General features: G+C 37.5%; 1 protein-coding gene across 4 annotated transcripts; it reads left to right on the forward strand.

The window, feature by feature from the left end:
- Positions 1-273: 273 nt before the first annotated feature.
- On the forward strand, positions 274-25563 carry peli3 (pellino E3 ubiquitin protein ligase family member 3). 4 transcript variants are annotated; one of them, XM_051898616.1, is made up of 7 exons: positions 274-593; positions 9860-10053; positions 15107-15236; positions 16337-16438; positions 17564-17785; positions 22544-22732; positions 24755-25563. In XM_051898616.1, exons 2-7 carry the CDS (start codon positions 9881-9883, stop codon positions 25370-25372), a joined length of 1434 nt encoding a protein of 477 aa, XP_051754576.1. In that variant the 5' UTR covers positions 274-593; positions 9860-9880; the 3' UTR covers positions 25373-25563. The 4 variants fall into 4 exon arrangements, with proteins under 4 accessions (XP_051754576.1, XP_051754577.1, XP_051754579.1 ...); XM_051898617.1 differs by lacking the exon at positions 274-593 and adding an exon at positions 12105-12342; XM_051898619.1 differs by lacking the exons at positions 274-593; positions 9860-10053 and adding an exon at positions 12362-12572.
- Positions 25564-26073: the final 510 nt, after the last annotated feature.

Below are 26073 nucleotides of genomic sequence, written 5' to 3' on the forward strand. Positions count from 1 at the left end.
CAGTGCTGTGGTGCCAACCCCACGAACGCCATCCTGAGGTGAAATCGCGAAGCCTACGCTTAGTTCATGAATATTAATCAGATCGAGTAATCTTCTAATGGCGAAGCCTGATTTTCGAATATGAATTAGCTTCTGCTGACGTTGCGCTTTAACAGTCCAATGGCGAAGGTTTTGCTCGTGAATATTAATAAGCCTCCTACCATACTAGAATTCGTAAATTCGCATCCGGAGGCGGGGCCTAAGCGTGTCGTGGCACCCTGACCAACCGCAGAGGCGCATGATGTGGGCGAGGGCAAAACCCTTCCTCGGATTTCTTTAACGGCAGAGTACTGCGAGGGAGAGATGAGATGGGCGTGACAACGGAGTGTCTGGACTAGTAGACTGAAAACACTCTTCTCCTGGATTAAGATCCGCGCTGTCTTCCGCGTTACTGATGACAACGGAGTGTGGCAATGCAAACCACACGACGTGATGCGCGTGCCATCCAGTTTAACACCGCGAGTGATGAATTAACAGCACGACGCCCAATTTTCAGGCCACACGGGGATTGACAAGCCAAGGATATTCAAGTCAGGGGTCTATAACATCATCAGGTGAGTATTCGGATAGTTTTTTGCTTGACATGCTTGTTCTGGCGGCCTGCCACCGAAATATTTTCCTCGTTTTATTATTTATCACTTAAACAGTCTTCTCGTTATGTCAGTGCGGAGTGCCATGTCTAGATGCGTGCGTTCTTCTGTAGTTGGTTATTTATTTTCTAAGCTGCAAATTAACAATGAATGTAATAAATAATTGTATTTAAAGTGTTTTATTTAAATTATACTAATTATAATTAAATTATACTATTTATAATTCATTAAATTAATAATGTATTTATTTTCCTTGTGTACTTCCTAGGCCTGTGAAATGGCTCAGGATAAATAAGAGCATCTCAGTTCTAGTGGGAAACAATTGCAGTGATGATTTTGATGAATACCAAATAGATCTAGTTTTGGTATAGTAACGTTATGTAATATGTCCATATGTAACATGCATGTTTTTTTTTTTTTTGTTTTTTTAAACAGTCTTTACCGACGGATTAAAAGAAATGGGAATAATGCGAGTGTGACACATCATGGTGACACCTCATAAATTAATTATTATTAAAAAGTGTTGCCTGACTTTTCATATTTCATTTATAGTAAACGTCTCACGTGTTTCCCGGGGGAATCAGTATGATTACGTCGTAAAATTCGAATTAGACATCGAATTATAATTCGGATCTTAGACTTCGAATCTTTGGATTCAGATGCTCTGCTCTTACTGAGACGCAATCCGCTGCAATCTGTCGTCTGAGAGCACGGGCTGGTCCACGGATCATGCTGTCTCGAGTAAATGAGCAGAATATGAGCAATATCATTACATAATCCTGTTTATATTTGTTTCTCATGTGTACAATAACATTTATAGAACAGATAATGGGGGGAAAAGACTTTAACGGGTCCTGTTGTAAATCTAAATTGGACAACTATGTGGTGGAGTTACATCACAGAATGTTGAGTATACATTAAAAATGAATATAATTTATTAATTTATTGTTATAATTAATTAATTGGGTGGTTTGTTAATTTTACATAATAAATTGCTGAGCTTGTGTTTACAACTTATAGTGAGACATCCAATAAGCACAGAATATGATTTTTTCAAATAACACAATCTATGTTTCTCTCATAAACCTTCAGGTAAGCTACAGTATTTGTTCATGTTCAGATAAAAATACATGCCTTTCTGGTGACTAATCAATCTGATCTCATAAATCTTCCCCGTTTACTTGTCTGACACAACATATTCATTTAAAAAGATGCTTTGTTTTACATGTCTCCATTCTTTGAAGTGTATAGATGGGGAGTAGCCACATGCAACACCAAAAATAAGTCTTAATAATAATTTTGATTTCCAGTAAACATCTTTAAAACAATATACTTCACATTTACTGGAGAAGGATAATGACATAAGTGTTTTCGGTGAAATCTAGACATAATATCTTGTTATTTTGCATGTCAAGTAGCCCTGTAACAAGACAAACATAATGATTAAGAAAATGATTTTGTTTCTCCCATTTTGAACCATGTCTGAGAGGAGAAATTTCTCAATTATCATTAGATTGAGAGGAATGAGTGCTTATTTAACCGAACATAACATCATTTTAAAATCTAGTTCTTTCTTTATATTTCTTAGGACTGATTTCACAGACAGGGTTTAGATTAAGTCAGGATTAGTCCTTAGTTCAATTAGGACATTTAAGTAGCTTTTTTAAACGTGCCTGCCTTAGAAAAAAACATTACTGGTGTGCATCTTGAGACAAAACAATGGCAATGATATATTTTAAGATATGTCAGTGCAAGTTGCTTTCAGTTAAAACAGCTCAAACATGCATTTTAGTCTAGGACTAGACTTAATCTTTGTCTGTGAAGCCGGGGTTAATGTGTTAAAATCCCCCCAAAAATATTTAAGTGGCAGAATGTGATGTTATTATGAGGTTGTGAAAGTGCAATGAGCTCACATGATCAAAGTTTGCTTGTGTTGAGGTGTGGGATAATTATGTTTGAAGTTTACACAGTTTTAAAATACTCCCATTCATTCATCTGTAGTGACTGCTTATTTCTTCACATATTGTCTTTATGTGATGCATAGTAATGCCTCTTGGAATTGGGGTTTGTTTTGTTCTGCAGTTGAAAGAACCTTTTAAATTATAAACAAATGTCTTTGCAATGTCACATAGGTGACCCATATATGATTTTGCTGACATGCATCTGTGAATGCTGATGTGCTGTTAGAACAGGAAGAGTGTAAATGATAGAGCTTCTGCAGAGGTTCCTGCTCTGAAGGTCACTATCATGTTTCACAATCACGATACCTCTAACGGGGTGACGATGTCAACGTGTTCTCGCTCTTTCTCTCGTTCCCTCCCTCCCTTTGGTGGCTGCAGCTCTTTCCACCGCTCGTCCAGACAGGAGCAGCGGGGTCAGACGGCACTGTAAGACACTCACTCCATCATGAGTCGCACACACACACCTGCTGCAGAGCACAGCTTCACAGCACACTGCAACAGCCATGACATCCATTCAACAAGCTGCTGCTGACTACAGAGATAATGACATTATATAGTACAATGAGCAGCACTGTTATAGATGGCGTTTGCGCATTAATTATGCAATATGCACCACTGTTGAACTGGTGCAGACTGCAGTCTATTCAGCTCACCAGAACAAATGAATGGTGTTATTCTGTTAAAAGACAACATGTTGCTAATGTAGAACATAGTGTACTGTGTGTGTATACAAGATATTTCCGTCAATACAACATTATTGTATATGTTAATTTGGCCTAATGATTTACAAGAAAAGCACTCAAAGATACAAAATACAGAAAGTTTTTGTTTGATTTGTTTACCTTGAAAAAATGCAAATGTGAGGTACAAGAGAGAGAATATCGCATGACACAAGGATTAAAATGAAACATACACAACCATGCAAAAGTTTGGGGTTAGTAACTTTAAGAAATGAATATTTTTATTCAGCAAGGACACATTAAATTGATTAAAAGTGACAGTGAAAATGCTTATAATGCTACTAAAGATTTCTATTTACATAAATGCTGTTCTTTTGAACTTTCTTTTTACAAAAATATTAAGCAACACAACTGTTTTCACCATTAAGAAATGTTAATTGAGCACCAAATTAGTGTAGTCAGGCGAGGAAGAGGAGATTTGGATCTTGAGCCTCGTTCAGACTGTCCAGACAAAATCAGATTTTTGTGCAATTACAATTAAAATCCGATCAGATTTAGCAAATGTGAACAGCAAAAAAAATCACATGAAATGTGTTTCGAGCTACATTTCTGAAATTCATTGGATTTCTGAAAATCCGTTTCAGTCTGACTGCTCTGATCGGATTTCACATGGTTTATGTGACTTTCTTATGCCACCTAAAATGTAAATATCAGACATTGTTATAGAAAACATGCTGAAAGTCACAGAAAGTACAGTGCCGGACGAGCAGAAAATTACAATATTAACAGAGACATGCGTTGAGACTGGCAGAGATGACAGCGTGGAATCATACTAGCCTCCTATGTTTCTGCTGCTGCCTCAGAAGACGCAGTAGTCCAGTGCGGCGGCTACACATTGTCATGATATAAATAAGACATGTTGTGGTTGTTGTTTTTGGCATATACCTATCAACGCAACGTCATTGCCATAAAAGCCTATGCAGATATTCCAGAAAATTAAAGAGGGGCATGGGACACACAAATTGGATCTAAACAGTTGCGTTACACAGTGTGGACAGTCAATAATTTAGATTCTAATCAGATACACAAATATTAGGTTTTGAAATGACAGTGTGAATGTAGCCTAAATGCAGCTAAATGACTTAAATAACAAAACAAAGAAGATAATCAACAGATACGTATAAGGGACAGGGGAGCGTAATCACGGATCAGAAACCATGGAAACAAAACAGCAGAGGAAACCAAGGGAACAAAGGACACAGGAACTATACACAGAAACAGAAACCTAGAACTAAACCTGACAATCAGCATATTAGAATGATTTCTGAAGGATCATGTGACACTGAAGACTGGAGAAATTATGCTAAAAATTCAGCTTTGTCATAAAAGGAATACATTTCTTTTTTAAAGTATATTAAAATAAAAACAGTTGTTTTAAATTGTAATAATAATTAATTCATAATATTTTCTCTGTAGCCTATATTTTTGATACAATAAATGAGCATAAAGGCTGATACTCCTGCGTCGGACCTACGCCGGAGCTTCTGCACCATAGGCTATGCATCGATTTTCATTTATACTTCTGCGTCGTTGTCCACGTGAAACATGCAGACTATAGGCAGTGTCATGTTGAGTATCAAGGCAAAAGCCGAAGAAGCAGCAGCTTGTCATGTACGTTGTCAGAGAAGCTTCAGCAGTGATGGCGGCAAATAGGCAATGACTTTTGTTGCAGTTTGATGGTGTGTGTCCCCTGAAACAGCATTTTTCATTCCTATGGAAGTTGAAAGCACATGCTCCGCTTGCTCCGTGACAGTTTTTTGACCTGAGGGAGGGGTTCTAACGGACCAATCACAGCGCTTGCTGTCTGCGTAGAATTGCCACGTTGTTACATTTTTTTAAGAGGTGCACGTCAGGCTAAGCGTGCTACACACATCCCACGCGGTAGCTACGGTGTACACTTGACAAAGAAAGTATAAATCATCCTTAAGAGACTTAAAATGAACAGCCAAAATCCATACAAAGTTTTTAGTTGACAAAGGTGCCATGTAAACAGCCCCTTATTTCAAAAACATTTAAAAATCATTCTGACCCCAGACCTTTGAATGGTAGCTAGTTTAAATAAATATACAATAATGCAGGGTTACAATGACCAACAGTCACTCTGCAGACATTTTAAACAATATCTTATAGTCACTATAACTATATAATACTTAAGTAATGGTTTTCGTACAGTGAGTCATTATTACAAAATAAAACCCTCACAGGGTAATCAGGATGCACCATCTTGAATTTATTTTGCAATAATGACAAACTGACTGTATACTAACAAAATACTAACCTAAAAATGTTTTATGTGGTAACTTCTAAATTAAAGATTTTATTTAAGTCAAAAATATTATTTAGCATCACTAAATCACATAAATAAATTAGATTACACCAATAAAACTGAAGAGTTAGATCAGGTAGAAACAGTAACAATTGCAGATTTCCACTTTTACTACTGGCCAATAAAATAAAAAAAATATTACTTTTATTATGTGAGAACAAAGAGACCACTGAGAGACATCAAACCATCGGTGTAGGAAATTACTTGTTATACAAATATATTTAAACCACAAATTGCTGCCACTGACCAATCAGAAGCAAGTACTCCAGAGAGCTGTGCAATCATATACAATAACAGACCATTGTAGACACAATGAATACGCAATTGTATAACATTGCATTTATGAGATGCCATCACTTCAGCTGACTCCTGCAATTCACTTTACAACAGCATCTCATATGTGTTAAAGCATAACAGAAATACTATTGTTTGCAGTCAGAAAAACAATGCAGACAGAAATTTTGCAGCCCTACAAGCATTCAAGATGTGTACTACTACACAAAAAAATGCAGCTCCAACAAAGCTGCGAAACAGCTAATGATCTGCTGAAAAGCAGATATAGATTTTGAAGAATTAAGTTTGGCAAGCCTGGACTCGAGTAAGGCTCATAAGTTATTCGTGAGATCATTTCCTTGCGCGTGTATATTTAGAACCCACTTCATCTGGCTCCTGATAGAGATGGATGAGGCAGACTCGCTCTCTGTCTACCCCGCTCACACTCATACGCACGGTCTCACACGCCGCACTCGCTCACCCCGCTGCAGAGGCAGTATAGAGGATTGTGAGAATGAGGAGAGAAGGTGACGGGAGATGATACAGTAAGCAAGGAGGACATAAAATCAGACCGGAGGGAGGATGTGGTGATCTGAGAAGGGGAGATGAAGGGAATCAAGAAGGAGAAAGATAGTAGAAGTACCTGCACTGTGGGACTTGAGCCTTTTAATAAAGGCACCAGAAGAAAATGAATTATTAATAAGCTGCCCATTAATGTGTGGAGAACAGTTAGAGCTCAGAGACGGTGCTCGTCATTTTATTACAGCCATGCACTATACACTAAGATTGTTGTGTCTGGAAAGATCTCATTCCATAATGGTGCATCTTGTTCTCACCACCCCTCCCTGCATTCCTGTTGATCTTCCTTCCCATATCTCTCTCATTCCCTCTTTCCTCCCCCAGGTTGTGGGCTGATTAGAAAGTGCGTGGCACGAAACAGGCAATCCATCACCCTGCACGCACACACACACACACACGCAATCTCTTCGTAACAGTGCTTGTTCATCCCTAGTAATCTTCTGTTATCTACAATCTGCTGTTTTTTAAGCACTCTATATGTATTACACCTCTACATACCCTTCTCCATCCCGCTGGCCCTCCCTGCTCCTCTCCCTTCCATCACCTGCACCACCATGCTATTTCTATTTCTGTCCTCTCTCAGTTTCCCTCCCTCACTCACCCCACATCCTCCAGTCCACCTCTCACCATTGCACACCCACAGTCATGCAGTGCCATAATAGCGCAGAGATTGGCTCATCCGTGCTGTCCGTCATTTCTAAACCAGTGAGCTTCCTGTGAAGGCGAGGGTTTGCACTCGGTTCTGATTAATTTGCTGCATAAGGGAGCCTGGAAGAATGAAATGAAATTTTTTATATTGTTAATTTAGTTAAACATTACACAAAAAAAACTGCACTGCAAGATGCTTAGAATTAAAAAAAAAAATTTTTTTATTTAGTGCTACAGTGAGGAAGCTTTATAATAGATCCTTATCTTACCCTGTGTATCTCTTGCCTTAAAGGAATAGTTCCCCAAAAAATGAAAACTCATTTACTCACCCTCATGTTGTTCCAAACCCGTATGAGTTTCTTTCTTCTGTTGAACACAAAAAACGATATTTTAAAGAATGTTGGTAATCAAACAGTTGACGGTAGCCATTGACTTCTATACATTCTTTAAAATTTCGTCTTTTGTGTTCAACAGAAGAAAGAAACCCGTACAAGTTTGGAACAACATGAGGGTGAGTAAGTGATTACAGAATTTTCATTTTTGTGTGAACTATCCCTTTAAGCTGAGCTTTGATTGGTACAGTCTTTTTATTTTCCTTTGTGTCAGTGAAGAAAGTAAACAGTGTTGAATGATAGTTATATGTTTTATGAATCATTTTCTTAATTTACTGACGGCTAATTGGAAAGCTAGGTTTATTCATTCACAATACATTCATATTCATAATTAATCTAATGCTTAATATGATGATAATTGAAAATGACTTCATTAATGTTTCATCTTGTTACATTGACAGTTACGAATTACATTACGTGAATCACGTAAATTATATTTTTCAATTCAAAACGGCAAAATTAGACCAACGTTAATTCGTTTGTATCCCTGATTATTTCTGTCGGTTGTTTAACATTTCTATCATAAAACAGCTGTCAAAATATCAAATGTTTAGAGTTTAGCTTTATCTTATCTTGCAGTTTATGACCATTAGCTGAAGTGTTGTGCTGGAATTCACACTCAGCAGCTTCTGTGAACATAAAGCCCGCCTACTTTGATTTGATTGGTCATCTCAAACATTTTGACATTGGCGAGTGTTGTTAGACCTCTGAAGCCATAGATAAAGAGTGTTCGCCCACTTTTTCAGCGACGTTGGTTCCAGAAGTATTTTTCCCAGTCATTTTTTTCCCATAGGGGTTTTTGAAAAGTATTAAAGTGCTATAAGCCATGAACCAAGCCAACAAGCTATGAGGTGAATCACAACATTACAAACTTTTATTTGAAGCAAAAAGTATATGAATATCAGACAAAACACAAAGGTACAAGGCTGTGTACCTTTGGTGGGGGAAAAAACTACAATCCCATGAAGCATTGTGAATGACATAATCAAATTAAAAACGATGGAGGAATATAAAACTATTCATTTAAAGTTGTTTATTTTATCTATAAAAACAACTTATTTTAAGATATGCATATATATACAAATATGTAAGTGTTTTGAGAGCATGGGGAGACTGATTCGATTATGTCATTTGCGGTGCTTCATGGGAGTGGGTGGAGCTAAAGATCTTGTTTGGCGCTCTTTTCTCTGTGCAACTCTCTGATTGGTGGAACTTTCAGTACAGCATCATGGGAAATGTAGTTTTTTACCAAGAATTCTGCTATTAAACACGAATATTTTAAAAATAAGTTGAATTAACGCAAACAGATAGCAATTAACAACCTCGGAGCTCACAACAGGTCTGTCTATGAATCTATATCTATGGCTGAGGCATAATGTGAAGGTCATTATTTGTCAAAAAATGGCAAAAGCATGTAACAAAATTATGATATCTAAAATAAAAAATGAAAACTGAAAAAAATAAAAAATAAAAGCTAATTCAAAATACTAATACATACTATAATTGCGTACAAATAACACTAAAATAACACTCGTAAAGTGTTCTAGGGTGTTGCCAGGGCATTGCTATGTGGTTGCTAAGATGTTCTGAACTTTGAGTGGTTGGTAGCACAGGTAGATGCTGGTGATTACTGGCCACCAAAGAGCCTACTGCACAAGTCTCTATTCTGGTTCATAGACATGGCACAGGTCTCTCCTTCAATGAAAGTCTGTTTAGATGGATGGAAGGATGGGCAGACAGACTGACAAACAGACAATGAATGGACAGATAGATAAATAGATATATATCAATGTTTTCCCCCAAATAACACACATTAAGCACTTGAAGTAATGACCACACCAATTTGTCTGACAGAAGTGCCACTGCTGTGACTGTGTTTCCATTAAGTCTGTATGAAAAACAACAATGAAGTCATTTGCACTGGAGCACTTGACTGTGTTTGCAGAGAGGTTGTTACTCTCTTGGGATTGGTTAAATCTCCTGTTCCCGACAGGTTGTCAATTGATGGTTGGCTGCTTGTTGACTTCAAAACACTGCAGAGACAGCCACACTATCTCAGGCTGTTCTCACAGGATCAGCTGTTACATAAATACATAACAGCTGATCCACGATACGCCTGTTATTGTTTGTTACAGGTGAAGTAACTGGTGGTGGGGAGGGTTGGGATGCAGATAAGAATCATACTGTTTTTCCATTTCCTCTCCCTATAGCGCTTATTAGATAAAGCTGTCATTTCACTGTGAGAAAACAAGCAAATGTGCTGAACAATAATATCAGTCTCACATGCTTCCCTTCGCTCTCTCTCTCATAGCTGCGAGTCGTTCTTGTGGATATGGTTTTGGAAGGGAGCTCCGAAGCTCTTTGCCCTCCTCCGTCCCTGGAGCTGCGCCCATCATGCAACAAGAACCAGCCGTCTCCTCCTCTGGGCTCAGGATCTCAGTCCCATGATGCTCTCTGCCCTGAGGACAAGGAGCCCATCAAGTACGGGGAGCTGATTGTACTGGGGTAAGAGAAAGTCCACAGCATCCCCTGAGGGGAGAACAGTAATACTGAAAGGAGGAAATCTATCTATCTATCGTACAATTGTTTTTTGTTTTTGAAAGAAGTCTCTTATACTCACGAAGGCTGCATGTATTTGATCTAAAATATATTTTAAAATATAATTTATTCCTGTTATAGTTGAATTTTCAGAAGCATTACTCTAGTTTTTAGTGTCACATGATCCTTCAGAAATCATTCTAATATGCGAATTTGCGGCTTAAGAAACATTTCTTCTTATTATTGTCAGTGTTGAAAATGGCTGCTTAATATTTTTGTGGAAACAGTGATATATTGTTTTCAGGATTCAGGGTGAATTCCTTTTTTTAATACAGTCTATACAATGAAAGTAAATGGGGTCCAATGTACCAAAGTATCTTCACAAAAATAGAAAATCATACAGACATATGTCAGTTACCACAGAAAATAATTTCTACTCGTTTCGACTTGTCATTTTTTTTAAGCAAACATTGTAGTATACAGTAATGAAGGAAGTAAAGAAGACAAGCCAATAAATGTTAAAATGCACATACAACCAGTAGAGCCACAACACAGAAACATCATGCATGTTAACATGAGACTTGAGTGATAGAACTGATTACTAACCTTTTAAAATGTTGGGTGTAACTAGTTACTAAGTAATTAGTTACTGTAATTTAATTACTTTTCCCTTGAAAAAGTAAAGTAAGGGATTACTCTTATTTTTTCTGTAATTTAATTACAGTTACTTCTGAAGTAATTGAACTAAATACTGTGTATAGACTGTAGAACAATTATATATAATACAATAGTGGATTTAACATCAAAATTTAAGTCTAATGTTAAAATGCATGTTTTTATGTATCCTTCTCACTTTAAATACTTTAGTGAGTTAATAAAAATAATGGTAACACTTTAGTTTAGTGTCCAATACTCACTATTAACTAGTTATTAGCATGAATATTGATATTGGATGTTTAAAGCACATATTAATGCCTTATGTTCTGCAAGACTTTATTCTACATCCTTAATCCTACCCGATTCCCAATACTTAACAACTACTTTACTAAGTATTAATAAGCAGTTATTAGGAGTTTATTGAGGCAAAAGTCATAGTTGATAGTTAGTAAATAGTGAGAACTGAACCCTAATCTAAAGTGTGACCAGAATGGATTATGTAGTTTTATATTATTTATTTGAAAGAATTAAAAGAGCCATTTCATGTCTATCCTTGTATCATTTATCACTTGTCGAGGTTGATAAAGGACTAAATAATTAGTAATAAGCAATTAAATACTTTTTGAAGAGAGTAATTTGTACAGTAATCTAATTACACTATTGAATAGGTAATTAGTAACTAGTAATTAATTACTTTTTTAGAGTATCTTACCCAACACTGCATCATGATCATGTGAAGCTGGTAAACCCTGTAACTTTGATGATATGCAGAAGGATAAGAGAAAACGAATAGTTGGTGATGAGGTTAAATCACCTAAAACAAATATGATGGTTTAGACAAATAAAGTCAAATAATACACTTTTTTTTCAATTCATTCATTCATTGTTTAAACAACAACAACAACAAAAACATTACATTTGTGCTTTAAAACTTACTGTACTCTCTTGCCTTAGACTTCCATTGTAAGTGCATTAAAATGGTAATTAATCAAAAATTTTAATATTAGGCGACAGTTTTTTGAGCCCAGAACATGAATTGCTGCAAAGTAAGGAAATCATAAAATTATTCCAAAGAGATGTTGCAGATTATTAAGTATTTAATGGATTGTGTCTGAACATAATTAGTTGTGATTAAATTCAATCTTTGACGTCAGCAACACTGAGTTTATTATCATTCAGGTTTAACTGTACCCACACACCTTAGAACTGTAAGATACTGTCTCAGATTCCTGAAATCCATTTATCTAAATTACAGCTCCTCCACTCAGCCAGCATTTTGCTGAATGCAGGAGTTCAGTGGGAGTTCAAGGGTAAAATTACCCTCAAATAAATATGACTTCAATTAACATCTTTTCTCACAGATGAATGAATGCCACGTCACCTGGGCCAATTGGTTCCCCCGGTGTACCTGCGGTTGGTTTTCCTGACTTATCTTTAGATTTCAGCTGTGGATGCAAAACACTTCATTTGACTGCCAACAAAGATGTCATTCAAAGCACACAGCCATGGAGCAGAGCAGAGCAATGAATGTTTCCTGTGCCAGGAGGGGGAAGAGAGTTTAACCCTTGAGCAACAAGAAGTGGGAAAGAGAAAGCACAAGTGTTCATCTCTTCTTTCTAATTTTTTTCTATTTTGCACATCTATATTCAAATGTATTAAAATGTGTCAGGAAGATGATATCTTCAGTAAAATTTGACAAAAATGTTTGCTGACAGAACAGCTGTCTTTAGCCGCTTTTCCACGCAGGAACTTCCCCCAGGAACAAGAGACTTTGGGGTGGTATTCGGTGTGTTTTGACCGCAGGGACTAGGGTCTAAATGAAGTTCCAGGTAAAAATCCCCCCCTCAGAAAGCCCCTGCTCACGAGGTAGTACTTTTTCAAAGTTCAGGAACTTTTGGGGATGGGAATTGGGTACTGAACATGCTGATTGTTAAGGTTCACGCAGCATTTTGATTGGTTGACTCCATGCAGCATTTTATTTCAACCACCATTTTTAAAAGTCTGTTGCGGTGCGTGCAGTAATGTAACGAGGAGGCGGAAGCCGTGTTGGAATCCATGTGCTGAAGTTTATTAGGAACAGTCCAGAAGGAGCATGAAGCCAGGCAAGGGTCAAAACCACAAAAAACAGTCCAAAAGGCAAACAGGTAAAGGGGTAGTCCAAAGGCAGGTGTCGAAAAGGCAGGCAAGATGGTCAAACACAAAAGCAATCCAAACAGGCAGCCAAGTAAAAAATGGAAATCCAAAAATCAGTAATCAGAGAAAGCAGGCAAATGGTCATACACAAGGTAAACAGACAGTAGATACAAACGCTCGGTAAGGCAGAACTGGCAATACTTCGCAAGGCCTGTTTGGTCATGCCATGCTTAAAATGGCTGCCAAACAGGAAGTGACTGTAGAGTGAGCAGAGGGAGTGGCACACAGTCAGAATTCAGGCGAGGGCTCCCTCTGCTGGTGTGGCATTACAAGTAAGAGTTGTTTGCTATTTGAATCAACAGTGGAGTTTAAAAACTATGACTGATGGACCGACGACGAGGTTCAGGCTTTTTTAAGCTTATATGCGGAGGACGAAATCCAGCGGGAACCTGAAAGTCGGACGCAGTCCTGCGTCACTTGTCTAATCTTCATGGTACTTTAGACCACGATGGACACGCAGACAGCAACAGGTCTGGGTTAAAAAAAGTTCCTGGAACAAAATGTTCCCAGTAATTTCGGTGGAGAAGCGGCTTTTAACTGTGATAAAATCAGTATGTTAGAATGATTTCTGAAGGATCGTGTGACACTGAAGACTGGAGTAATGATGCTGAAATTCAGCTTTTCCCCACAGGAATAAATGACTACTTAGCACAGACAATGAAGTGAATGGACAGGTAACTCAAAGTAAGATTAGTCTGTCACAGCTTGACATGTTTTTGTTATTTTGCACATTATCAACAATTTTAAAATGATGTTTTTTGCAGACTAAATATTGAAGGGGTGGTTTAATATGATTTCACTTTTTTAACTTTAGTTAGTGTGTAATGTTGCTGTTAGAGCATAAACAACATCTGCAAGTTACGACGCTCAAAGTTCAGCAAAGAGAGATATTTTCTTTTAAAGAATTCTCTGTTTAAGGACTACAACAAACGGCTGGTAGGAACTACAACGAGCTTCTTCCCGGGTTGGTGACATCACTAACCTTAAAATTTACATAAACCCCGCCCCCGAGAACACGCAACAAAGGGGGTGAGGCCATGTTATTGCAATACAGTACGTATCACAAATACAATAGCATGTCATAAAAGTAAGATGACAACATGACAAGTTATAACCGTAATTCAACTAAACTATACCTGTTCTATCTTCATGCAGCATATATTCTCTGGCTCTGTAGGAATCTTACAATAGTTCCCACATTAGCAATTTATAGATTATCATGACAGAATATGCTAATCAATGACTTTAAGATAGTTAACTCCACATCAGCTACATAAATTCATCAACTAACCATTCAGAAACGTCCTGTTGCATTCTACATGTTGTCACTTCTTCTTGAGTCTCTCCATCATTGTCCGACTCCGGTTTGAACATAAAAGGCTGAACAGTTTCTGACATTTTCAGTGAGTCTGCATGAGGTAATCAGCGCTGCTAACACAAGCTCTTGAAACTCCACCCTCTTCTTGAGAGCAGCAGCTCATTTGCATTTAAAGGGACACAAAAACGGAGCGTTTTTGCTCACCCTTAAAAAGTGACAAATTTAACATGCTATAAAAATGATCTGTGGGGTATTTTGAGCTAAAACTTCACATACACACTCTGGGGACATCAGAGACTTATCTTATATCTTGTAAAAGTGGCATTATATGACCCCTTTAAAGTCCAGTATAGGTTGAATAGACAAAAAATACCTAAAAAGGACATTTTTATCACAAGATACTACAACTGAAACAAAAAACTGAAAAAATTAACACTGCCTCCCAGTCATATGAAAGAGAGCTCATTTAAGTGTCTGGACTATTGATCGTTGTCTAGATGAATTATAAGATGGCTTCGCCTCCTCATTGACAGACTCTCAGAGGCCTGCATCAGCCATTTTGTGGATGGCTCATGACTCCTGTCATAGTATCGACGGAGAGATAGATTAATGCCATTTAATTATTTTTAAGTACACACCAATGCCATTAAGTGAAAACAAGTCATCCATGCCTAGTTTTTGTCATCCCAAGACAATAGTCTGTCCTCAATCTGTCAGCTCTATCAAAAATAAGTCAGCGGGTGTGGTGCTACTTCTAAATTAAGCATCAAATGTGTTTTGATTAATTAATTCTTTATTGTTCCAAGCATTTGCAAAGCTTAGATTGTACTATTGTGGTTTTGCTACACGCAGGCATAATGGTTCACTAGCTAGCGGGGACAAGGGTCGCAGGAGGAGTCGGCTGGCCCTTTACAAACGGCCCAAAGCCAATGGTGTCAAACCCGATGTCATCCACAATGTCTCCACACCTCTGGTGTCCAAGGTAAAAGCTTTAGCGTAAATTCCTATTTCTGTGACTAGTTATAAAAATATAAAAGTGTTTAAATTTAAAGTGCACCTATTATGCTATTTTAAAGGTTCCTAATTTTGTTTTGGAGGTCTTCTAAAATAGATGTACATGCATTAAAGGTCAAAAAACACTTCAATTTTCTCATAATATACATTGCAGCATCACCTTTTTTCTCACAGTGTCTGAAACAGTTCATTCAAGAATTCAGTCTCTCTAAGCTCCTCCTTTCCGAGAGCCTACTCTGCTGTGATTGGTCAGAATGCCCAGTCTGTTGTGATTGGTCTACCGCTTACAGCGCGCATCAGAACCCAAACGCCTATTACCATATCTGAAATTCATCTCAGAGGGCTTCTTTAGCACTTGATACACAGTGATACAAACAGTAACAATGGCGTCAGTTTTACCAGATCAATTCGAGACCGAATCTTAAGGTGTATGCAAAGAGTATTTTCTTTCACACTGCAGAAAACATTGCCTTCTCAACATGTCGGCAACACAAACCAAACTCAAGCTACAACTACAGTGTTTGAAAGTCAAAGTAGATGTTGTACACAGACAGCCAATGAAGACATTAGGCTGGCATTATGCACATTTGTTACAAACCTACGTAGGTTTGTGTTAAGACTGGAATTACTGACGACTTGTTTCAGGCAGTTTAGAATCTGTTATTCCTTTTGGGAGACAATAACTCCATCTATCCTTTGATATTTGAAACTTTGTAGACCTTTTACATTCACAAACAGCTATATTACACACACTACATGAAATAATATCTGAAAAAAAATAATAGGGGCACTTTAATATCTTAACATTTGATAGGACAAAATACTATATCTCAAACATTTTTTATGGCTTCCAAAAGATTTGAAATCTGTTCCAGCATAAGTGTCCTCTTGACCCACCCACTAAATTCTGTAAGAGTCATTGCATAACATTGCAACCAACTGAGTGTTTTGCCAATCTATTGCATAAGGTTAGGGAACTTGAAAGTACCTTATGTTCCTCTGACTTGTTAAGGGATGCATAATGCAACAAAAGCCATTTGTCAAAGAATTGTGTGTGTGTGTTTGCAGGCCCTAAGCAACAAAAGCCAGCACAGCATCTCCTACACACTGTCCCGGAGTCATTCTGTTATAGTGGAATATACACATGACCCCAACACAGACATGTTTCAGGTGAGCAAAGCATCATACCAGGACAGGAGAAAGAGAGGATTCTTTCATTTCACATCAACTGTCTGCTCACATCTAATTATTGAGTTCATTAAACATATCTACAAATAAATTTAAACTAATTTAATACTGTCTTAGTGGTGAATGTCTTTGCCTTCCTACATTTCTAGCCTCAGTGATGTAAAATGTGTTTGTTTTTTCAACAAATGAACATTTTGTCATTTATTCACCCTCATGTCATTCCAAATTTGAATTAATTTCTTTCTTCCTTCCTTGAGACATAGAAAAGAAAAATATTTTTTAAATATTGTACTGGTTAGTGATGCATCAGTATTAAAAGTCAGGCTGATAATAATAATAATAAAAATTAAATTTAAGTAAGCATTATGATGACTAAGGTGTCAGAAATCAAAGCGTAAAAATTGGTGGAAATGAGCCTGCACAATTAATATTCAATATTGATTGATACCAATAAATAAAATAAGCCCGGTAACACTATTAGTTAAAACTGGTTAATGCATTAACTAACAATGAGAAACACATTTGTAACAGTATTATTAATGTTAGTTAATAAAAAATTTTCATTGTTAGTTCATGTTAGCTCAGGTCTATTACATAATATTAACAACTTTTGATTTAAATAATGCATTAGTAAATAATTAACATTAACTAAGATACTCACCAAGGCTGCATTTATTTGATCATAGAAACAGTAATATTGTGAAATGTTATATATTTAAATATGTTAAGATATACTTTATTACTTTGATGGCAACAAAAATGTTTCTGAATAAAAGTTATTAATAATATCATTAAAGCAAAAAAGTCTTACTGACCCCCAAACTTGTAGTGTATTTACTGTGCATCCCTAGTGCACGTTGTTTTTTCTATGAAATTACAATGAATAGGGAGTTATGCTTTCAAGCTTCAAAAAAGGACAGAGATGCACAAAAAACACATCATAAAAGTAGTTATTGGAATTGCATGGAAAAGAGCAACCAGAACATTATGAATCATTTTTTTGTTTGTGTTCCACAAAGGAAAGAAAGGAAAGAAACATGAGGGTGAGTAAACAATGAGACGAATCCTTTAATATCTCACTTACTCTTGTTGTTAATGTGTCTTTAGATCGGCCGTTCCACAGAGAGCATGATAGACTTTGTGGTGACAGACACAGCGGGCAGTGGCACTGGAGGACAAGGGCAGGGGGGCGCAAATGGAGAGGGAGGACAGTCGGCCCAGAGCACGATCTCCCGCTACGCTTGCCGCATCATGTGTGAGCGCAGTGCTCCATACACAGCACGAATATATGCAGCGGGCTTTGACTCTTCCAAAAACATCTTCCTTGGGGTGAGTCATAACACAGCCTACTGAGTCATAACCGCGATTTCTTATGCAGAATCTTTGCCAAAGTACAGAAGAAGACAACTCGGCTCAATAGGATTATTTACAGTGATATCAAAGAAAGCGACACAGATGAAGAGGATACATTATTTTCCTACTGTTTTGCCTGTTAAAGTCTGTTTGTGTTGTCTTAAAGGGGTAGTTTACCCCAAAATTCTGTCATCATTTACTCACCCTCATGTCGTTCCAAACCCGTAAGACTTTAGTTCATCTTCAGAAATGATGAGTAAAAGATGACAGAATTTTCATTTTGGGGTGAACTATCCCTTTAACAGGCAATGAGAATTAGGGTGTGTTCACACTTGGCAGGTTTGGTTTGATTAAAAGAACTCTAGTGCGATTGCTCTGTTAGTGCGGTTCATTTGAATAAGTGTGAACGCTGCCATCTGAACCTTGGTGCGCACCAAACAAGCGGACCGAGTCGAGACCCACATTCCACAACACGGAACCAAAGACATATAAATAAACCAAAAACAGCATGTGATGTCACAAGATGTGACCCTAAAAAGGACAGAATGCTTAAGTATACATAGGCTGTGTCCAAAATCCAGATACCCTTAAATAGGGCACTATTAGAGGGGACAGCCATTTGTAGTGGTGTCCGAAACCATAGTGGATGTAATCGAGTGCACTCATTCAATCCCATAATGCACCGCAATAACGAGTGTGCAACTGAAACCCATAATGCACTGTGACGGTTGCGGCGAATGAATTCCCACATCTCGCCAGAAGATGGCACCAGCAGGTGAATCATTCATCCATCCATTTTTCAAACCGCTGGTCCAATGTGGGTATGAAGTAATATCATATAGTTATAATTTCTTTTTAATTGATTATTAAATTGTTTAATTAAGGTTTATTCGTGCTAGTTTCCATGACAGAGTTCAAGATAAATCTTTTCATTACTACTGGATCTGCCAGTTTGCTAAGTTTCAAATGATTATTAAAAAGCAAGCACAAACTATGTAAAAGCGGCAGCCCTTCCGGCGCACTTAATGTCCAAATTCGCTCACTTGTTTTCATTCATTCCTTCAAGTGGACTATATAAGTGTAGTAATGTAGGAAATAGTGAATGAGTGTATAAGGGGCGATTTCGAACACAGCTCTGGTTTTTCTTGGCATAGTCGCGATGTTGCCCATTACAGATCGGTACGGAGCGCAGTTAGCCCAGCATACAACATTGTTTTGGATGTTTGGGTTGTGACTTTATCCTTATCCTTACAGTGTGAACGCTAAGCGAACCAAGACTAAATCTATAATTTTTTTCTGTTGGTTGAGAGTTTTGCAGCAAGAACTGCAAGTCTTGTTCCTTAGAAAAATATAGCACGCCTTTCCTCTACAAGCACAAGTATCATTGCTGTCCATAGTACAAGCAGTGTTTGATGAGTTACTTAGTGTAAAGGGTTTGTTTAAACAGGTTTGTTGCCTTAGCAAACACTGCTAATTACATACAGTAGATCTATATTTACAACATTAATAGATACATTTACATCACAGACTGAAATTAACATCAGTGTAAACATTCTCAGTGTAGCTTGAGCTATGTAAAATCTTTTCAGGGGACAAAGGTTTTGCTTGTTCATTGAAAAGCAACCAGTGAAAGCAGATAAAACCATCCATCATTCATGTCCTCACAACCACCAGGCAACGAAACAGGAAAACATGCAGATACAAAAAAAAATGTGCTGAATTCTGAAGACAAATCATTCATAAACAGCAGGCACATTACCGAGGTTTACACTTACTGCTGTCACATACTGAGGTGCTTAAGATCAAAATGACTTTATGACTCATTTCCCACCATCTCACATTGCTACTCACATTTGATGCGCATGATTAAATGATCAGCTGTTTAAAACCCTTTCATGCATAGAGGTCACTACAGTGGACGGCTATTCAAAAAGCATTTTCTTGCATATGCATGGGTTTTGATGGCATAGTTGCACATCAACCTCTACAGTGGACCCCAGTGCATCATCCTATACATTGCCACCAAGTGGCAAGCCGTTGTATGTTGTTTTTTTTCCCTCCAAACCAAGATGGCCGATGGCCAGTCAGAAATGCCAAGTTGCTCCGGACTATCCATGTGTAGTAAAAGAGTTGTAGTATCAAGCAATATCTACTGAGTCACATCACATTTAAATTTTCCAAGTATTGATTCTAGATTGGGAGAAAATTATGATTAATCATCTGTCTCCTATAGTGGACATTATGCACCAATAGCTATATTTCAGCTACAATTCATACTATTACTGTGACTGTTGTTTTTGAAAATACTTCATCTGCAGTAACTTTTTTTTGACTGTAAATAAATGTGTTTGTGTTATTAGAATGTAATTTACATTAAAGGATAAGGGTTAGTTCACCAAAAAATGAAAATTCTGTCATTAATTACTCACCCTCATGTTCCAAACCCATAAGAACTTCGTTCATCTTCGGAACACATATTAAGATATTTTTGATGAAATCTGAGAGCTCTCTGATTCCTCCATAGACAGCAATTTAACCACCACTGTCAAGGTCAAAAAGGTACTAAAGACATTGTTAAAACAGTCAACGAGACTACAGTGGTTAAACCTTAATTTTAAACAAAACAAATCTAACCACTTTTCAACAATCTCTTTTCTTTCATGTCAGTCTCCTACGCAGTTGACGCAGTACAGGCTTCCGTGTTTTTCTTCGTCAGAGTGCCGACTCATTATTGGCGGACACCGACTCATTATTATTATCTGCAGAACACAAAACAAGAGATTTTGAAGAATGTTTCAACTGTTGTTGTTGATACATTTAAGGCAGTGGCTATTTGCAATAGATGCTATTTACACTAAGTGACAACAGCAGCATTTTCTTAGCGATATGCTATTTACACTTATTGAAAATAGCGATATATTCTATTATGTAAAAGTATTAATTCTTTGCAATAAGAGTAAATATCAATTAAATGCTATCTATATTGGCAGATAGTATTTGCACCTCAGTATTTTTGTACATTAACAGGATGCAATAATATCATAGAGTGTAAATGATTATATTTATTAAAATTATTAAATGGATGCTGCCTTATTGGGAGAATAAAAACTCTCCCTACACCTTCCCCTAACCCTACCCAATAAACACTTTTAATATTATTAAACACTCGTTCGCAGTTTATTTCTACTTTTAGAACGTTATTTTCATTTTTATTGAAAATAAATACGAGCTTGGCAAAAGGCAGATTCGAATTAAAGATTTGTTAACTGAGATAGATTCGTTAAAAGCCAGGTTTGCGAGCCTTACTCGCTACTGCTGCAACACTGAAGACGTTAAATTCTAGGCGTCTTTTTTAAAACTTGAGTGGCCCAACCAGACATTTGTGGGCAGAGCTAGTGTAAATAGCGTTTGCCAACAAGGGGCGCTTCATACAAGGTAAGTCAATGGGGTAAATAACATTGACCTTTATCGTATAAACAAAAAGTGACATGAGGGTAGAGCAGCACAATTAATTGTTAAAAAAAAAAAAAAATTCGCAAAACACCCACACGATCTCAATCCTAAATTACAACAATTCGGCTATGTCTATTAAACCTTTGACAAAATCACACCGGAACATTCAAATCTGTGTTTCCGCTGCATCTGATCCACCGAAAGTAGTTAGGCTATCTAGGTATGAAACAGCTTTACAAACGGTCTTTTCAACCACACAGAATCGTTATTTCTGTGTTAAATAGTCAACTTATCACAGAAGTACTGGGATAAAAGTTTATAGTTCGGTTATAAACACTGATGTCTACGGAAGCGATCAAAATAAAGCAAATCACTTTTTTGAAAGCAACTTAGCGCTTCAAATAACGATTATATAGATCACATTGTTACGCGACCAAGTGGCAACAAATGACTATTAATAAATGTATTTGTCATCCAGTACTGAAACAAATCATTGAATCATTCATTCAAACCGATTTTTTTTAAATAATTCATTCAAATTAATTATACATTTTAAATAGCTCCAGCAATTAACATTTTGTCAGAACCTCTAGTAAATTACATGTTATTTTGTTTAGTCAGAGAGTCGTGATCTCTATTTGAAACAAACAAAAAAAAATTATCCAGAATCGTGCAGCTCTACATGAGGGTATAGGAATATCACGCATTTGACTCAATGGAACACTGCTTTAATCCATTAGTATTTGTATGCTTTCATTCCAGGCCTTTTCAAATTGTGGCCTTAATATTTCCTTTGACCTTGATAGTAGTTAACACATTAGTGGAGATACGCTTCGCTTTTACTCCGAAAAATACACAGACACCTCGAGGACGGTAATGGTCCGGTTGCCTGCAGTGATGCATGACTTATCAACACATGGCTATGGCCTCATACAAATGTCCTTGACAGGCTCTCTGCCCACTGCTGTTCTGTGGAGGTGGAAGAAGAACGAGAGAGAAAGAATGGATACTGTATTCCAGTCGGGTATAAATATTTCAGACTCCCACTCTATAATGCAGCTCCAAGTAGTAGGTGTGTTGTGTAATAGCTAGTAGCTATAAACGGAAAGCATACAGTGTCTGTCTGTGCATTATAATCCTCTAAGCTTGGTTAGTCAGTGATTTATTATATAACACACAACGTCTATTACAAACAAAATAATCTGACAATAAGCCACGACACGTTTTGATGTCATCTACATTAGAGATTAGTAAAATCCTCTTGATATGCTTGATTTCCAGGAGCGAGCTGCTAAATGGAGGACCTCAGATGGTTTGATGGATGGACTAACAACCAATGGGGTGCTGGTAATGCACCCAGCAGGGGAGTTCGTATCTGAGCCCGCTCCAGGGGTGTGGAGGGAGATCTCAGTATGTGGGAATGTTTTTGCCCTTCGAGAGACACGGTCCGCCCAGCAGAGAGGAAAACTGGTGAGAATTTGCTTTTATCTCAGTAATGAATCGGCAGTAAAAATGTTTAAAAGGTACACTGCGGAATTCCGGCCTCGCTATGGATATCTGTGTTTGACATACTATAAACTACCGTTCAAAAGTTTGGGGTCAATAAGGTTTCTTTTAAAAGAAATGAATACTTTTATTCAGCAAGGATGCATTAAATTGATCAAAAGTGACAGTAAAGTCTTGTACACAAATAAATGCTGTTCTTTTGAACTTTGTATTAATTAAAGAATCCTCAAAAAAAAATGTATCAAGGTTTCCACAAAAATATTAAGCAACTGTTTTTTAACAATGATAATAATACATAGATGCGAACTCCTCACCTTTCAGTGACAACTCACCTTTTTGAGATCAAAACAGGTAACCTATGGGATTTGCATAGATCCAATGAGAAAGTGTTTTATGGGGGGTGGGGGGTCTTACAAGGGTAGATAAAGAACTGGTTGTTTCAATAAGTACTGTACAGTGCTTACTTTACTCTTTACTTTAAAAACTATGCCTATAAAGGGTCATATTTTATGTATTTAAGGTCTGAGATGTGGGAACGGTAAAGAGAGAGAGGGCAAACAGTTTGCAGTTTAGCGCAGTATTGCCGTCTATTCAGCCAATACCGCCTTAAATAGCGTGCATAGCACTTCATCTTTTATAACATGACCCAATGTTGCAACAATATGTTATTTATTTTTTTGTGAAAAATTACAGTTTTGGACATACAAAGTAATAAAAAATAAAAAATAAAAAACTTAAAATAACTACAAATGAGCATGTAAAGCAAAGCGAATGTAAAAAAAATCAGTGCAGAGCATGCCCCCTGCCCCACGCAATGTTCTCACCTTTTTCCCCCCTTACCTGTTTGCATCCCTGTAATAAGAAATGTGTCCTGAGCAGCAAATCAGCATATTAGAATGATTTCTGTAAGGATCATGTGACACTGAAGACTGGAGTAATGATGCTGAAAATTCAGCTTTGTTTTAAATTTTAAAATATATTAAAACAGAAAACATTGTAATTGTAAATAAATTGTAATTATATTTCACAATATTAGTGTTTATACTGTATTTTAATTGAATAAATGCAGCCTTGGTGAGATAAGAGACTTTTGAAAAGAGTACAAAATCTTACTGACCCCAAACCTTTTAACTGTAGTGTATATAAACCAACTACAAAATTCTTAAGGTGGCATTTCAAACATCAAACAAACTATCTGTCTGTAAGGCCTATAAACGTTCAGATCTGAAGGCTTTTTAAATATTGTTCAAAACTTTAATTCAAGGTAAAAGAGGCCAAAAAAGGATATTCTTGACTAAATTTGCTTTTCTACATTTAAAAGTTAAAGTCATTTTAATTCTAATTTTACAAAAAATTCATAGTGTATCTTTACGTTTACATAAATCAGACATTTGTTAACATTAAAGGTACACTACGTAACTTAAAAAACAAAATGCATTTTGTGGAAGAACATTGTTTTCGTTGTGCTTTGGCTCTGTGTGACTGTGCAAATGAATATGATTATTTCTCATTACTAAAAAGACAGAAAGATATTAAGAGATAGGTTTAAGATATTAAGATAGGTTTAAGAGATATAACCAGTTTAGTTGGAAAGGAGCTCAAGCTGACTATCTGAAGACGTTACTGTGGCTTTACCCATTACCCAAAACTTCCTTGAAAATAAACTCCAGCACAGCTACAACAACCATAATGAAATGACTCTTCACAGTGGATAATGGTTTACATTGAACTCTGTTAGAGAGCTACATATGGCAATTTATCTGTTCAATAAAATATATTACTCACCTGTTAAGTAACAAACTATAAAATGAGTTGGATATTATGGCACATTATGTGCCAGTTTCAGGCTTAAAAGGTCAGTTCACCCAAATATGTACATTCTGTCATAATTAACTTAATTTCATTCCAAACCTTAATGACGTTCTTTTTTCTGTGGAACACAAAGCATGTCCTGAGTGAATATATGTGTGTGTTTTTACCTCACAGGTAGAGAACGAGTCAAACATGCTGCAGGATGGTTCTCTCATCGATCTCTGCGGGGCCACTCTGCTTTGGCGGACCCCAAGCGGTCTTCGTCACACCCCGACTCTCAAACAGCTCGAGTCTCTACGTCAGGAACTAAACGCCGCCCGTCCCCAGTGCCCCGTGGGCTTTAACACACTCGCCTTCCCCAGCCTGGCACAGCGCGCCACCATTGACAAGAAACAGCCCTGGGTCTATATGAACTGCGGCCACGTGCATGGCTACCACAACTGGGGGTTTCGGAAGGAGAAAGCGGGATCCTCTGCAGTGGCGTTAACCGGGGGTGGAGGCACAGCTCCGGCCACGACCGGAGAGCGTGAGTGTCCCATGTGCAGAGGGGTAGGCCCCTATGTGCCCCTCTGGCTTGGGTGCGAAGGGGGCCTATACCTGGATGCAGGGCCTCCAACACATGCGTTCTGCCCCTGCGGTCACGTGTGCTCGGAAAAGACGGTGCAAGGCTGGAGTCAGATCCCACTGCCGCACGGAACGCATGCCTTCCACGCTGCTTGTCCTTTCTGTGGAACGTGGCTGACTGGGGAACAAGGCCACATCAAACTCATCTTCCAAGGGCCAGTCGACTGAGAGGCACAGCTGCTGCGCGGAAAGTGAGATGTTGAGACGGGATAACAGAAACTGAGAGTTTGGACTATGGAGGATGGACACAAAATGAACAGCTTGTGAATAAGGCAAGGATGACAAAAAGGGAATATACTTTGTTATGTCATGCAGAATGTGTAAATAAAAGTGATGAAATAAAAGTTGAAAACGTGAAATCATTGTGTATAAGAAGTGAATGGAAATGGCATATATTTGCATATGTAATATCTTCATGCAAGGGCTTCATTTACATAATGTGTAATGTTGACAAAGCAACTGCAGTCAGCAGTCAGCTACTGGGTTAAACATATCTGGGTCACATTTCACCCCTAAATCATGAGAAAAATATAATTATAGGCAGTGACGTAACTTTGTTTTAAAAAGTGGGTGGGACAGGAGTGTGTGTGTGTGTTGGGGTGGGGAGGGGGGTCATCAATAATAAATGAACAACATTTATTGACATAGAACTCATGTTTAATGTGATAGTTTCATACTTACATCTACAAAAATACACTATATTAAGTCTTGAGAGTATTTACATTAGTGAATAAATACGTAGATCCGCTTTAAAAATGCATATGTTCCGGTGGTAGAATTTTTGTCAAGCGTGCCAGAGGTTCTGGGTTCTAATCCCCACTCGTATAGTTTATTTTATTTTTTCCTCATTGAAACCAAAAATGTTCATC

The sequence above is a fragment of the Ctenopharyngodon idella genome, chromosome 7, assembly GCF_019924925.1.
Source record: "Ctenopharyngodon idella isolate HZGC_01 chromosome 7, HZGC01, whole genome shotgun sequence".
NCBI classification, from domain to species: domain Eukaryota; kingdom Metazoa; phylum Chordata; class Actinopteri; order Cypriniformes; family Xenocyprididae; genus Ctenopharyngodon; species Ctenopharyngodon idella.